General features: G+C 37.5%; 2 protein-coding genes across 2 annotated transcripts; one reads left to right on the top strand and one right to left on the bottom strand.

Annotated features, from left to right (window-relative positions):
* Window positions 1-2,535: 2,535 nt before the first annotated feature.
* On the bottom strand, window positions 2,536-3,677 carry rps29 (ribosomal protein S29). The gene is made up of 3 exons (XM_079254942.1): window positions 3,548-3,677; window positions 3,018-3,117; window positions 2,536-2,636 (listed from the first exon to the last, which is right to left on the bottom strand). The coding sequence occupies exons 1-3, from the start codon at window positions 3,607-3,609 to the stop codon at window positions 2,628-2,630; spliced, it is 171 nt and encodes a 56-aa protein (XP_079111068.1). The 5' UTR covers window positions 3,610-3,677; the 3' UTR covers window positions 2,536-2,627.
* A 1,499-nt stretch (window positions 3,678-5,176) lies between these two features.
* Window positions 5,177-12,647, top strand: mgat2 (alpha-1,6-mannosyl-glycoprotein 2-beta-N-acetylglucosaminyltransferase). Its single transcript, XM_079255250.1, has 2 exons — window positions 5,177-5,313; window positions 10,849-12,647. Exon 2 carries the CDS (start codon window positions 11,103-11,105, stop codon window positions 12,501-12,503), a length of 1,401 nt encoding a protein of 466 aa, XP_079111376.1. The 5' UTR covers window positions 5,177-5,313; window positions 10,849-11,102; the 3' UTR covers window positions 12,504-12,647.
* Window positions 12,648-16,386: the final 3,739 nt, after the last annotated feature.

Raw genomic sequence — 16,386 nt, 5'->3', positions numbered from 1 at the left:
CTTCTATTCGCCTTCATAAATGTTGGCAGCAACAATGAGACTAAATCATACAAGAAGCTATTGTTTACTTGGTATCCTCAGTGCCAGAACATGTTGTCTGAGGGAATGGCAGTACAGTACAAAATGGCTTTACTTTCCACAACTCTCTGCTCATGTGCTGCTGCACATGAGCATAATGAATTTACCAATAAAATACTGGGATTATTTGTTTTTTTAAGAGTACGTAACATGTACGTATGGACAAACGTTTGTTTATAGGTATTTAAACTTGGTCTAAATGTCTCTCTGGTTGTTTTGCTGCTTCATACTCACAATCTAAGGTAGTGATAGCAGAAATTCAAACACACTTACTGTGCTAGATGAAAGGCAGACAGCATCTTTTTGAGGAGGCTCAAGTTAGATTAAATACTTTCCACCACGTCGTGTCAATCTGCCATCTTGACAGTGCTGGGACAGCAAGCAGGAGCATTAACGCAGTGGTGAAACCACTGCAGCTGAACTGAACATCAAAGACAACACCTTCCACCTCCAGAATGATGCAACATGAAGCGCTTGTGTGTTCAGCTCCATCTGTGCAAACAGCCTTGCTCCTTCTAACTGCACATTAAAACTGACTTCTCGACTGCACACTGTCCTAGATGCATGTGGCAACGTTAACAGGTGAAACTTGCACACTTTTGTACACATTAACTCTACATTACTTTCTTTTGATGGGATGACACCCACTTTTAATAAGTAATCAGGTCTCATCGTGTTATTTATTGGCATTTATTTGATGTGTAAAGGAATTTCTTGGAGCAGTTTATTAAAGCAGATTGACAACGAGGAGATTTGACCAAAGCAACGCTTTGATCCATAGTCTGAGGTCTTTTGAGGAGATTTTTGCTCATTCTTCCTTCAAAGGACTTAAATTCTGAAATTTTTTTAGGCTACTTTTGAGCATATTTCGGTAAAAAAGATTGAAATGACCAAGAAACAATGTCAGCCTGCTCCCCTTCAGGCATTTTCAGATGTGAATCAATGTATTCTTGCAGAAGCTGTGTATTTTTTTCCATCACATTTTGTTTTCTGTCAGCAAGAGACCACCTGTTGTTTAATTTGCCTTGAATGTGCTGGAGCTTAATATTTTATTTAACATTAAAGTCAGACTGTGCAGATTAGTGATTGAAATAAAAATGAACGAATGTCCAAATAACTTTTAAGTACAATGCTTGACTACATTTACACTACTGAGCATGCAGCACTGCTGCCATCTAGTGCCTTACATTACATTTTATTTAAAAGGAACAAGAAACTTATTGCATCAATAAATTCAAGATGTAGTCGATATGTGGAGCTGCGTGGATCCCCCACCTGTCTGACTGAAGCTTGTTCAATATTCAAAGTTTGAACATCTAAAACACAGGGCACTGCACAATTAGCAACACTACAAGGGACTTGTGTGATTCCATTAACTTTGAGCAGGACCAAATATCTCAGCATGTCACTGTCCTTGAATGTGACAGGCATGTTATTTCATTTGAAGGCATGCTGATTTGGAAATTAGTCCGCTGCTTTACACTGCAGCGACTTCCATTATCATGTGCAGCTCGATTATTAGCTGCACTACTTGATCTCTTCCAGAATTGCTCAGCAAATATCCTTCCAAACGTTGCTAATATGATCAATTAGTCACACTACAGCACATACAATGAGTTTCTACCTGATGCATTTAAATTTCCAAACCTTGTGGTTGGTTTTCATGTGGAAGGAATTGCCAACATGTCACAAGGTTATAAATAAATTGCAGATGGGTCTTTACACTTTCCTTAAGTGGCTTGTAGACCAACACAAACAGCATTAATCTCCAACAGAGCCTCTGAATCACTTAAATGACTCCCAGTCAGGATATTTAAATATTTTAACATTACATGCAGCAGCTCACTCAGTTGGATTCTGGTATTGGAATGCTGAATAAAAATATAACTTTACATCACAGATTTATAATCTGTGTACAATAATGATAGTATTATTTAGGAGCAAACGTTCATTAATCTTTACGATGGGATTAAGGCTTTATGGGCACCACTGCTGTATAATAGCATCCACAGTATTTGCAAGTTGGATTTAAAGAAAAATTTAACTCTTACAGCCTACAGGAGTGCATCATTTGTAAATGAAAACAAGTAGTAAATTCCATTTTTAACTCTTTCACACTAACAAAAAGGCCAGAGAAAAATGTTTGCTTATTTTCCTTTGTTTTGAATAGAATAAACAGAATTTTTTTTTTAGCAAATGGTTAAGATGTGTAAAAAGAAGTTAATAGTGTAAAAAGTTAAATGGTTCAAATTTAAACCCTGCTGAAATAAACATTTAATTTGGGTTTTACATACCAAACCCAATTGGTGGAGATGGCTCAGGTAAGTTTTTTTCCCACAATTTTTTAAAAAGAATTCATCAGTCACAATAAATTTACCTCATCATGACCCTTATGTTTTAAAGATATACTTTGTAAAAATTTAAACTTCAAACAAATGAATAACCACACACTTCATCTTAACTGGACAAAAAACATTTATTCATTTGCAGTGCCGAATTATCCCATCTTGACCAGCCGTCCAATGATGCTTGATGTCAGCGCCAGACGTTCAATCCAGCTGTGTGAAACAAAAAAGCAGCGAGTTTAGTTTCTGTTAAAAAATAACAGTACTAGAGTATTTATTTAGTTACAGTAGTATATATGTGGCTTTTACCTGCAAGGTTATAAATCCCTCCAAAATTTAAAGTTAACCTGTTTGTATTACAGCAGTGTTTCTCAACTCCGGTCCTCAGGCCCCCCTGCTTGCATGTCTTATAGACAACCCTACTTTAACACATCTGAATGAAATAAATGGATCATTATCAGGCTGCTAAGAACTTGATGAGGAAGTTCAATATTCTGACTCAGGTGCTTTGGAGGAGGATCTTGTCTATAACAGGCAGGAAAGGGAGGTCTGAGGACTGAATTAGAGAAACACTGTATTACAGGAACTACTCACCTTAACAAAGCCGATGTCTTTGGCGTACTGTCTGAAACACTGTCGGCACATGTTCAGACCGTATTTACGGATCAAGCCATGTCGGTTGGAGCACACTCGGCTGAAATGAAATAACAACAAAACATAATTACTCAATTAAATGTTGAAATGTGCCCATGGGAACCAGCAAAACACAATACATGACTAGCACGGCTAGCCTAGCAGTATTTCATTTAAGTTAAGCAGGATACCCCTGTTCGTCTGAAAACAACAAGTATGAAACAACCATGCTGCAGGAGTTTTTACCATTAATAATTACAGGTGTTATGTTAATTCAAAACAAGCCACTTTTGTCTAACCACGGACGGGGCAGCTGCACAAAACTTCTGGAGCACCGACGGGCATCCGAAGCCGCCATATTAGTGCAGCATAAGCGCCCATGCGGCGCTGAATTTATCACTTTTTTCGACCTCGGAGATTACACTAATTTATTAAGAATTACTCAGTTGAGTACATTAATCGATAAACAATGCAACAACATCGAAACTAACCAGGAGCGGGATCCCTGTCCGAATTTCCTAGGATGACTCCAGTAGAGCTGCTGATGGCCCATCTTGTCTCTTTTCGCTCGAGTGTCGGAAAGGAAGAAAGACGGACGCGCATGTGCAAATGACGTCTTTGGGTACGGCATTTCCGGTGGAGGGTGTATGATGTAGCGCCCTCTATTGGGCAAATAAATAAATAAAAAGAACAATATGATAAATAATTTTGAATAAAAGTGGTCACTCTATACTAATCACCCCCATAAATATCATCTGCAGATATAAATGCAATGATGAATTCTTAAACCAAATCGTCAACATATCGATTCCTGACTGGCAAATCACATATACATAAATCCAAAATACAAGAAAGCCTTCCCAAACATCCATCTCTTCCTCGTTGAACTAAATGTTATTTTATGCACTTTAAGTTCTACAACAAACGAGAAGAGCATTGTCACACTAAGCTTTAATGATAAACTATCTTTACCAATTTTGTAGATAACCAAATTTAACTATTTCATTTTATGTTTTGTACCTGATAATAAAGCCTCATTTTCCTCTCATGTCCATATTTGTATCCCTTATTTTCATAGGTATGCTTGTAAAAACTTTTTTATCCTGACTCACTGTCATTCCTGTTTGTACATGTCTGTAAAATCTGTTACCTGCAATAATATATATATATATATATATATATATATATATATATATATATATATATATATATATATATATATATATATATATATATATATATATATATATAGTGTGTGTGTGTGTGTGTGTGTGTGTGTGTGTGTGTGTGTGTATGTATGTATATTGTAAATAAATAAAGAATCTAAGCTGATAAGTATTTACACAGAAAGTATTTGTTTACTTAAATTCTTCCATGTTTACAGACTGAAATAAAATCAAGTAAAATAAAAAAAATTGACACACACATGTTTACCTTATATAAGATAATAATATCTCAGGTAAACATAAATGTAAACAAATGAGTAATTAAATAAAAGACTTCTTGTGTTTAAATTTTTATTTCATATTTTAAGTCATCTACAACAAAGTTCTGTTTTTGTGAATTTATGTTATTAAATAATTAAGAATCCTGAATGTTGCTACTAAAAATTGTTAAAAAGCGATGATTTTATTGGGAATCGCATATGTGCAGAAATTTTACTGATAATTCCACGTTTATTTATTAATTGTAAATCTTTTAATAGTAAGTGTGTTTCCAAAACATTTAAAATAACTTGACACTTGCACATATGGGCTCTGTGCTTTTATCTGTTCGTTCATTCAATAAAAAGTAACTTGTGTTTATGGTGACAAATTACTTTTAATGTGTGTCATGTTGCGACAGATTTCCAAATATAAAAAATAAAACTGCTGGAAGCACGTGGATCTTCAGTAATTAAATTAATATCTATTGGCAGTGTTTGAAATTTTCTATGAGAACAGGGTGGGGTACATGCAGTTTTATTTCCATGCTCCAGCCAACCTGATAAAATGATATTTTGAAGCCTGAGACCAACCTTTAAGAGACTCCCAGATGGAAGATATTAAACGTGTGTACAGACTGCGTATAAGGCTGCTGCCCCCCGCTGGACCAGTGCATTGTGGGACAGTGGCAGGCGGTGCTTCCTTAAGATTTTCTACGACGAGTCGTCAATTGCGTTTCCATGCAGCTGGCTGGGAGGTATGGAGGAGAATGGGACTCCGCCGTTGTAATGTGTCTCCCTGAAAGAAGAGCCGCTGGACAGCTTCGGTTTTAGGTGAGCCGTGTAAATATGGTTACTGTGGTTCGACTCGAACGCTGTTGTTGTCGACGAGGTTGGGTCTGGACTGGCTGAAGCAGTTGCTAATGTGCTAGCATCTTCAGGATGCTTGCTGTCATATCGGACCGTAGCTGCAAAGCTGGGAGTGTATCTTTTTTTTTTTTTTTAAGGTTGCTTTGGAAGCATTTTGTGAAAGTGTGCGGAAATATGATAAGGATATGTCGTGATAACGTCGACCAAAGCTGTAGCTGGCATGGTACGTGTTGACAGACAGCCAGTGTCCAGCTGAGGAGAGAAAAATAAGGGCTTGTAGGCTGCAAGCAGAGAGAGATGATGGAGCCTGGCGTTGGTGGAGTTGGGTGATAAACAGTCGTCATATGGGGGGGGGGGGGGGTTTGGAAGGGAAAAAAATAGTTTCATGCTGAATATGAAAGGAAACAAAGTGATCAAAAATAGTCACTTGCCCCATTAAGGGTTAAACACAGCCCAAGATCTTTATTATTCCCATTAAAAGCTAATTTTTATCAGCTTGAAACAAAAACAAAAATCTAAAATTTGCGATCAAGTGGTGGGGTCTACGTCATTGTCTTTCATAGGGCCAAAATTCCTGGCGGTGCCCCTGGGTGATACAGTTGTACTCATATTTATTTATACCCTTTCATTAAAGAAGGAAAAAATAAGCCGATAATAAGCTGCCTGTAAAATAAGCTGAAATTGACTAAAGTAATACATAAAAAATTTGTGAAAATCACTACATTATGTTCTAATTCTGGATCAATAGAATTTTTTTTTTTTTTTTAAAGCAAACAAATAAGATAATTTATTACATATTACATCACTCATAAACTAATATTTTGTTGAACAATCCTTTAATGTTTCCGCTACAGTCAGGTGTTTTCTGTTCCTCTCAGTCAGACTTTTCCACCTGTTGACAGGTATTTTGTCCAACTGTTCAACATAAAAGTGCTCTAATTTGTCCAGGACCAATTTGTTTGTTTTTTTCTTTCTTCAACTCAACTAAATGAAAAAAAGTGTCTTTATATTACTAAATTATATTTTTGCAAATTTTTAGTTATTGTTCCTTTTTTAAGTGTCCAGTTATTTGAGTGACTGTTGTAAATTCAGCCTTTTCTTTAATGAAAGAAAATATATGGCTAGGTCAGGCTAGCCAGAGAATGACAGGCACACTGTAAAATATGTAGGTTATCTTTATGTCAAACTACCTTTTCTATAGTGTGAATAAACTATCTTTTCACACAGTTCCAGTTAGCAGCTGCTTCAGAATGTTTTACTATGTTAGCACAAGTGTTGCAAACCAGGCTCATATCATGTTTCAAACACTCAGCTTTAAGTTTTGGATTTAAAAAGATTCTTCAGGCAGGCATGAGACCGATTTTAGAAAGCCTGAGAGCACACTAATTTAATAACATGTAAAGTATGGAGGTTTTTAAACAGATCTGGGGAGAAAGAGACCATCAATATTGATAATGTAGTTAGGGACAGAATGTAATGCAGGAGAAAACAATCAGACATTCAGCTTTGTTCAATAATAATGCAAGCAAATATGGAGTTTGTAGACCAGTGGCCTGCTTTTGTGAAGAATAATCGCTGTTAGTGAGAGTGATTTTATGTATCTAAAGCCAGCATTATTGTCCTGATGTCATCCTTATTGCATATTGCAGCACTACAGCTAAGAGTTGGCTATTTAAAGTAAACCAAAGGTGTTAAAAAAAAATAAATGGAAAAATGAAAAAACTTGCAACAAAAAACAATAAACTGGAAAGCCCAGTTTTTCTTTTCAAGAATCGGGGAGAAATTTTCACTATTCTCCTGTGGCTTTCTACTCATGTCTGTTTATATAATCTCAGGAAATTCTTAGTGATGCTGACACCATATTAAACTATCCCATGGATAAAGCTGGGTCATGACTGTGTGACAATGGGGAACTGGTTAAAAATAAAGTTTTTCTTTTTCCCCTGACAGTTTATGGCCTGATAGACCAGACGGTGAAGGGTCCGTGTTTATATCCCCAACTTTCATAGTTCAGCATCCTGCTGAACTCATTTTGCCCACAATGGGTCCCATAGTTTTAGGTGGTTTTTTGCTTTTAGATGTACGTTTTTGCTTTGAACAAATGGTGGAAAACATTTTTGCCAGAAAAATTAGATTTTTCTTTTTAAAGTTTATACTGACAGTGTTGGGTGCAGGCTGTTTCTAAAAAAAAATCCCACTTAATGTATTATTTCTAATGTAACCACCTATCTGTTTAGTTAATCAATTTCTTTCTGTCTACAGCAGTCTGTGTCAGCTTATACATCTTAGACACACTTGCTGAAGATTTGCTACTTTAGAGTGGTTTAAAGAAAAAAAGCTCAATGTGTTTCTTGTGTGAATCACCCACCCAGCACTTTTCTGTTACAATCTGACTTGATTGGGTCTCAGCAGAAGTCTGAACTGCTAAAGTCCTATGAACAGAAAGGCATGCACGGCAGGGTGGACTCATTTCAAACACGAGCTGTTGTTCAGGGGGATCTGAAAGATCATTAAATGCATAAATATCAGCAAGGCCAAAACCCAGTCCCTCTTGGGTTTTACTTGCAATATTAAGCGAGTTATATTGTTTTCCACATCATCTGAAAGAAACAAGCTAAAACAGCTTTAATCCTTTGGGAATTGACACATGTCTGAAAGGAGCTTTGAGCGTGCTTTTGTTCTTGGCAAAAAATTTAAAATCAATAATAGCTTTTATTTATTTTATTTCATTCGGCTTTCTGAGAAATCATAATGTGCAATTTAATCCCCTTCATCAACCCAAAAATGCACTCAGCAGCACTTTGTTTGACTGATGGCTTATTTATTGTTCAACACTTAAGCCATTTTTCTTCTTTGATCAACTTAAAACCATTTTAAGAAGATTTAAAATGTTGTCTAACTTTGTTCATGGATCATAAATCCATATGTCCATTTACTGGCCACCTGAAAGCTGAATTTTATCTCTTATTAAGACAGAGGTTATAACAGATTATGTACAGCAGAGCAAATTGGAAATTCATGTTCGGCTCAAATATGATAAGGATATGTCGTGATAACGTCGACCAAAGCTGTAGCTGGCATGGTACGTGTTGACAGACAGCCAGTGTCCAGCTGAGGAGAGAAAAATAAGGGCTTGTAGGCTGCAAGCAGAGAGAGATAATGGAGCCTGGCGTTGGTGGAGTTGGGTGATAAACAGAGTCGTCATATGGGGGGGGGGAGTTTGGAAGGGCCCCACGACTTAATAGGGACCCAATGTAACAACTATATAAGAAAATCATTAAACCTTCATTATCAATAAATACTTTCTTCATAGGTTGTAATAAAATATAGCTGTAATATAAACTGATAAACCGTTTATATTAAAATAACCTAGTTTAATGTATGCATTGTGATTTAAACCTTTATGGCAGGGCTACTCAATTAGACATTCAGGTGGGTCAGATTTTCAAATAAAAACAATTATGAGAGCCAGTAAATAAAGTAAGGGAAAATAAATCAGTAAAAATAAATTAATTAAAAAGACACATTTACGTTTTGAAAAATAAGTAGCTTATTAATTTTTCTATTTAAAATTCAGTCTCACATGATGAGGGCAAATGCACAAAATAAAAGAATGAAAATTCCAGTCAGAGCCTATTTTTCTCCTAACTTGTAACATAAAAAGGTCATATCGAACTAAACTTCTCGATGTGGTGCCTCCTCACATTATAATCTTTAAACACCGCCACACACCCTGAATATCAAACATACCGATTTGGCGCTTGAATGTAACGGCAAAATAAACAAATACTTATCAGTCCAGGCGGGGTTAAAACAATTTAGCGTTTTGGGACATGCTTGCTAGCGCTACTCTCACAACTTTAAAACACAACAACACACGCTGGGGTTAATGTTGCTAGGCAACCAGGTGTTGCATTCATGGTCTGCACAACATTGTAGGCTACTTAATCAGCGAAGGAATGACTGAAGGTTCTTGATTAATATTTTTATTCTTTTACATAAACTGGGCCACATAGAAGTTGGTGCTGGGCCGCATGTGGCCCGGGCTTTATAGGGTACTCAATGAAATACCTTCAAATTAGAAATTTTAATCTAAAATTGTCCTTCTGGTATGAACCAAGACCTTTATTCTGTTGTTACATGAACAAAAAAAACAACAACAAAAAAAAAAAAATAGTTTCATGCTGAATATGAAAGGAAACAAAGTGATCAAAAATAGTCACTTGCCCCATTAAGGGTTAAACACAGCCCAAGATCTTTATTATTCCCATTAAAAGCTAATTTTTATCAGCTTGAAACAAAAACAAAAATCTAAAATTTGCGATCAAGTGGTGGGGTCTACGTCATTGTCTTTCATAGGGCCAAAATTCCTGGCGGTGCCCCTGGGTGATACAGTTGTACTCATATTTATTTATACCCTTTCATTAAAGAAGGAAAAAATAAGCCGATAATAAGCTGCCTGTAAAATAAGCTGAAATTGACTAAAGTAATACATAAAAAAATTGTGAAAATCACTACATTATGTTCTAATTCTGGATCAATAGAATTTTTTTTTTTTTTAAAAAGCAAACAAATAAGATAATTTATTACATATTACATCACTCATAAACTAATATTTTGTTGAACAATCCTTGAATGTTTCCGCTACAGTCAGGTGTTTTCTGTTCCTCTCAGTCAGACTTTTCCACCTGTTGACAGGTATTTTGTCCAACTGTTCAACATAAAAGTGCTCTAATTTGTCCAGGCTCAAATGACAGTTTTGTATATGACACGGTACGGAAACGTTTCAGAGCTAAACGTCCTCAATGCTTAAGACTTTATAAAAATGCTGCATTATTATGCTACAAGTCACTGAACAATATCTCCATTGATCTCATGTGATGTCGTGAGGAAGAAAACTTTCTGGACAAGGATATGTTAGGGGGAGATGCCGTCTGGCAGCAGCCAGAACTGCAGATGTAATTTCACCTTTTCATGCTGGTCAGCTGTTCTTCACTTACAGGACTTACAGAGACAAAAATATTTCATCTGATCCAGAGTCGTCTGAAATATTAGACTTGTCTGATAACATGTTGTGAGTGGGGCAGTGATAAAGAAACTCCTTGTAGCTGAAATAATTTTTTTTGTGGCTGTTGCTGTTTTTTTTATGCTACTAATTGAATTTAGGACCCATCCAATACCTACGTGATGCTACTGAAGGAAGGATAGAATTCCAAATATGAAAAATGCCAACATTTTTACAGCGTTTCACTGTATCTTATGAGTATAAGGATGATCTCTTATCTTTAGAAACAGTTTGTGACAGTTTTTTTGTGAGTTTAGTGTGATGTGACAGTTTTCTGTCCTAAATATTAACTTTATACATCGTATCATTTTTTTGTGCATTTGCAATGATCTGTTTCTCTGTGTATTTATAAAATATTATTACACAGTTTTTAAACTATTGTAGCGCCATAGTGCACTCAGCTAATTTAGTTTTCTGGTCTGTTTTTCACTCAGGTGGCAAATCCACACTGCCTCCCAGCAACCATCATGCCTTATGGAATATTCATGGGCCACCAATGACATTCCAGCAGGATAAATGTTTACAACAACACTTACTTTTTGCCAACCATTAGCCTCCTAATAGCTTTTTCCCCCCCCCATCAGATATTCCCCCTGCGAACACTAAAAGTTTATTTAATTTTTGTTTGTTTTTTTTAAATTTTCTATGATTATCTTCTCTCCCTTTTGCAAGAAGCTGATTATCTACCATGAGATTCCGAATTTACAAGAGGAAGGTGGTGATACTGACTCTGGTGGTTGTCGTCTGTGGCCTTGCTTTCTGGAGCAGTGGAAGGCAGAGAAAGAACGAAAGTGCACCGTTCCCTAAGGAAGGGGAGATTTTGAGGAGGAGCAGCAGCATAAGCAGCAGCAGTAGCGTCAACAATCATATCCAGGTGCAAGCTACACCTGCAGTTACCCGAGCACCTGTTCCCCCGGCTATTATTATACAAGCAAATTACACACACCAGGAGAAGGAGAAAGCCAAAATGACAAAGCCAGAGGTGGATAACTCCACTTTGGTTTATCGTGGCATTGTCTTCCAACTCAACTTTGACCAAACAATAAGGAATGAGGAAAAGTTTAAGACGCTGCGACAGAAGGATGATCTGGTTGTGGTAGTCCAGGTCCATAACCGACCGGATTACCTGAAGCTGTTAGTGGATAGTTTGCGAAAGGCTAGAGGAGTAGAGAACATATTGCTGATATTCAGCCATGATTTCTGGTCCCCAGACATCAATAAAGTGGTGGCCTCTATTAACTTCTGTCAAGTCCTTCAGATTTTCTTCCCCTTTAGCACCCAGCTGTATCCCCAAGAATTCCCTGGAAATGACCCCAAGGACTGTCCCCGAGACATTCCCAAAAAAGACGCCTTAAAACTGGGATGCATCAATGCAGAGTACCCCGACTCTTTTGGTCACTACCGCGAGGCAAAGTTCTCCCAGACGAAGCACCACTGGTGGTGGAAGCTGCACTTTGTGTGGGACAGAGTCCGAGCTCTCAAAGACCACAAAGGTCTCGTCCTGCTGATAGAGGAGGACCACTACTTGTCTCCAGACTTTATCCATCTCTTAAAGCTAATGACAGTTCTCAAGAGGGAGCAGTGCACCGACTGCGACATCCTCTCACTGGGGAGCTACAGCCACATCAGCTACTCCAGTAAAGCAAATAAGGTGGAGGTGAAAGCCTGGAAGTCCACAGAGCACAACATGGGGATGGCTCTAAGCAGAGAGACATACCAGAAACTCCTCCAATGCACTGACACGTTCTGCACTTACGACGACTACAACTGGGACTGGTCCTTGCAACACCTGACCGTGTCCTGCCTGCCGTCTTATTGGAAGGTCATGGTGAGCGAAGCGCCACGGATTTTCCACGCAGGAGACTGCGGCATGCACCACAAGAAGGCTTCCTGCATGCCCCTCGGTCAGAAGACAAAGATCGAAAACATCCTGCAGAGCAGTGGAAACCAGCTGTTTCCAAAAAACCTCCTGATCACAAAGAGACTGCCAGCCAACGGCGCCGGAGGGGTGGCCCCACATGTGAAAAACGGGGGCTGGGGTGATATCAGGGACCACGAACTCTGCAAGAGTTACATCCGATTACAGTGACCTTAATTGCTACTATTCTATATTATTGTCTCTTTTGCATCCTATATTAAAAAAAAAAAACTAAATCTTTATGGACTATTCTTCATATTGCCTGTTTTATTGGACTGTTTTCTTGGATTGTTTCAAATAAAGGCGAATGTTGGATTTTTGGCCTCTTTAAGACATTGGTGCCATTATTTAACATGTTTCCCGCTTTTCACACTGGCATAAAAGTAGGTTTGTAAACAGCTGGATAATAAGGAACTCCAGCTAGGTGTTCATCAGGGTAGTCAGTCACACAATCCAGTGGACAGTCCCGCTGTGCACACATGATTAACCTGAGGATATTAATAGCACATAAATTTGCAGAGATCAGAATAGGCTTGGAAAGATGCCTTGTTCCGTTTAAAGTAACGTCCCACTTGGCTTCAATCAGTTTCCTGAAATGACAAAAGATATACAGCAGAAAGAATGTAGCTTACTGCATGATGGGATGCTGAGGCAACATGGCGAGATGCAAACACAAACTAATATTTTTCATCCAGTCGCCTGTAAGAGAGGAGGCACTGCAGCCTGCAGGGCTTTGTTTCATGTTAGGGTGATGCATCACTGTCTCCACATTTATGGTACAGCATGAGAAACGAAGCCACAGCATCCCTGCAGTTTTCTTTTTCCTGCTGAAAAACACAATGCAGCTTGCTGAGATCCCTGGAGAGTTACGCTACTTTCTTGTTTCTGTTGTTGCAATTGAAGATGCATTTACATTTTAAGTGCTTTGACCATAGTTCAGTATGGATGCTTTCCACTAAGGTCAAAGCTCAATTGATTTTCGTCCCTCCCAGTTCTGTGCAACATTCTGTTCTGCAAGCTTTGGAAAAATCTGGAATAAGTCCTCAGTGAAGCAGGACATGACATGCATCCTTTTGAAGGCCTTGCTGGTGGCCTTCCAGAGAAGCAAGCTTTAATTTGACGCACACATCCTCTGCATTGTTCTTCATTTAAGAAACGTGTAACAATAATGGAGCCTATAGAAAAGTTCCCCACAGACCAAGAAGTCTCATAGGGTAGGAAGCCCCAGTTAATTTCTTGTGTGTGAACTTTTAATTCCTAATGCTGTGCTGAGGTCATGTGACTGGCACATTGTGCAGCTGCTCTCATGGTGGAGGCTCAGTAATTGGGCCTGCACCTCAGGGGAAAAGCTGGCTCGGAATAGAAAAAGGAAATAGAGGAGATAGCATTTTGCTTCAACTTGGACAGTAAAAGTTAACTCATGGTGGAGGAAAAACTGTTAAATCCTTGTAGAATCTAAAGCTTTGAAATGAGAGATTTTTATTATGCAGGAGGGTTTTGTAGAATTTGAATGTGTGCACTGCAGCTCTATAATCCTCTCAGGCTTTACCTAGACTTGGAGGCAAAACTACAAGCTGCCCACTGCCAACAACAACAAAAAAAAAAAAAAAAAAAATCCACTGCAGGTCTCTGCAACAAAGTAATCAAAAGAAACCCTCTACGACAGCCAATAATAAAGCCTTCATGTCGTTCTGCAACCTCATATGCACTTCTTACTTTTTTTTTCTCAATCCATTATTTTAAACTATAAAAGCTTTTTAAATGCCTGCAGAGCTGCTTATTCTTTACAGAGCCGAGAGGCTTTATTAATCATTCATAGCAGCTGCAATCGTTGCTACATAAACAAAACTTTGGGTCAATATGTGGTATTTTAAGGATGCGAGTTTCAACACTGTGGGATGATGAAAGCAGCAGTGGGATTCTTTCTCAGTTTATTGAATTCCCATTAAGCAGGGCTTATTTCCCTAAAGATACAAGAGGGATGCATCTTTCTCTGCCTGATTTAATTGCTATTCAAGCACCTTGTTTGATCAAATACTGGCTATATTTCATGTTGATTTTTTTTCCCTTCTTTTTTCAATACATAGAAATCTCACTGAGCACCTCTCCTGGTTGATACCTCCTCTTCATGGATGCTGGAAGCGCAGTCAGTAAAGAGTTGTTGATTGACACCCTGACAGACTGATCGGACCAATCCAGCTGCTAATCACACTTCCCAACACCTCTTCTCACGCTGATGCCTCAGGCAGAAGGTTTCAACAAGATTGAGTGCTTGCGTTTCCTCAAAGAGTGACTCATCAATTATGGAGGAGGGGTTTTATTCATTTAAGAATATGAAATATAGAGGAGATGCTCTGTATGGATAGTGATTTGATCTCTTTAGATCAAGTGATAAACTGCTGGATAAGCATTGCAATGCTGCCACCTACTGAGCAACCTTACCACAGATGAACAGGAGAGATCTACATCATAAAAGGGTTCTTGCTTTGTTCGTAATGCTTGTCAGCCTGTTTGGAAGCTCCTGTGTGTTTTCTTTCTCACACCAACAGGGCCATTGTGTAAAATTTGACAAAGAAGGCGGATCCATTTAATTTGGGAAGCACCTGTGAAATAGTGTCCCATGTTGTGAGGTAAGAAGTGACAGTCAGCAAAGGAACAGAGCCATTGTAGCATTTGTTAATATTATGTGTGCTGAAATAAAAAAAATAATATTATGTGTGCTGAAATTAAAAAAAAAAAAAGAAAACTGCCTATATTTCATATCTGTGAAGCTCTAACAATTGAATTAGATGGTTTAGTCTTCCAGATTAACATGGCTTGATTTAGGATGTTCTAATGGGATGTATGATTACATTTTCATTGAGTATTAATCATTAGTTATTCATGTAATCACTTGATGGATTTGTCAAAATGAGGAGAGCAGTCTAAATCAGTAACAGAACATACATGTAAACTGAGGCAGGATGCAGTGAAGCTATTTACTGTTTATGGTCCATGTTAACTATCAGAAATGAATGAATGAAATGAAAAATACTTTATTAATCCTCAAAGGGAAATTCAATAATCTCTTTAATCTATAATAATTACTGTATATAATTAAACACACCAGTAATCTAATCTATAATACTAGAATAATTATAGAAAGAGAGGTGCAAAGTTTCTGCAGCTACTCAATTTAAAAAAGGCATGTAGAGATAATCTTTCATAAAAAAAAAACTTATTAGTTTATAAGTTGGTTCAGCAGCTGGATTTTAAACCATCCTGCTGCAAATAATTATTTTCTTCATGAATGGATTGAAATGCTTTCACATTTTAATATAACATACAGCTAGCAAGTTAGTTAATCAGCTGCAGATAACTGGTAACTGGTGATTTCTTGGCTTTCTCTAGAGCAGGGCTGTCAGACATGGTCCAGTCAATTAAATGTAAAAATGACAGACATTTTTTAAAACATTAAATCAAAGCAGTTGCAATTAATAATTTGTCCTTTCATTGGTTTCAATACAAGTACAAATAGATTCTACATCTTTCTAAGTAGAGCTCACATCAGTTTGTATTCTGAGACGAGTTATTCAGGATTACTACTTCTAGCTCTTCACAACTAACTCCAATCATAATTTTTAAATCCTATATTTTCTTACGATTCAGATACCTCTTATTACACGTTTTGTGATTTCGTAAATCAATCGTAATTTCTAAAACATGTCAAAAATGAACAGGCAAAATACTGAAACTGCATCTGCTTTACTCAAGAACTTTCAGGTTGTTTTAATAGTTTAAATGTCAACATTTTGATCATGTTCTTGTATATCTTTGCAGTAAAACAGAAGGGGGAAAAATGCTAATCTTATTTACTTATAGCTTATTGTGATGTCATTATTTGGTCAGGCCCACACATGGTGTGTGGCCCCCTGAACTTAGATGAGTTGGATCCTCCTGCTATGGAGGCTAAATACCCCACTGTCAGTGCTACGTGACGGTCAGATGTGAATAAACAGTAAACACAAATGAAACATGTTCTGTCAAAAGTGTTTTAATAGGTGTCACATGAAGG

Source organism: Telmatherina bonti (assembly GCF_933228915.1).
Source record: "Telmatherina bonti genome assembly, chromosome: 16".
NCBI lineage: Eukaryota > Metazoa > Chordata > Actinopteri > Atheriniformes > Telmatherinidae > Telmatherina > Telmatherina bonti.
The sequence above is the reverse complement of the archived record's forward strand: the minus strand, read 5'-3'. Positions and strand labels throughout refer to the sequence as shown.

What these genes read in the sequence shown, in the direction of transcription:
- rps29 (XM_079254942.1), bottom strand. Translation starts at nt 3,609, where the DNA reads ATGGGCCATCAGCAGCTCTACTGGAGTCATCCTAGGAAATTCGGACAG. An exon ending in GGACAGGGATCCCGCTCCTG is followed by an intron (nt 3,118 to 3,547) that starts GTTAGTTTCGAT and finishes ATTTCATTTCAG; the next exon opens with CCGAGTGTGCTCCAACCGAC.
- mgat2 (XM_079255250.1), top strand. Translation starts at nt 11,103, where the DNA reads ATGAGATTCCGAATTTACAAGAGGAAGGTGGTGATACTGACTCTGGTG.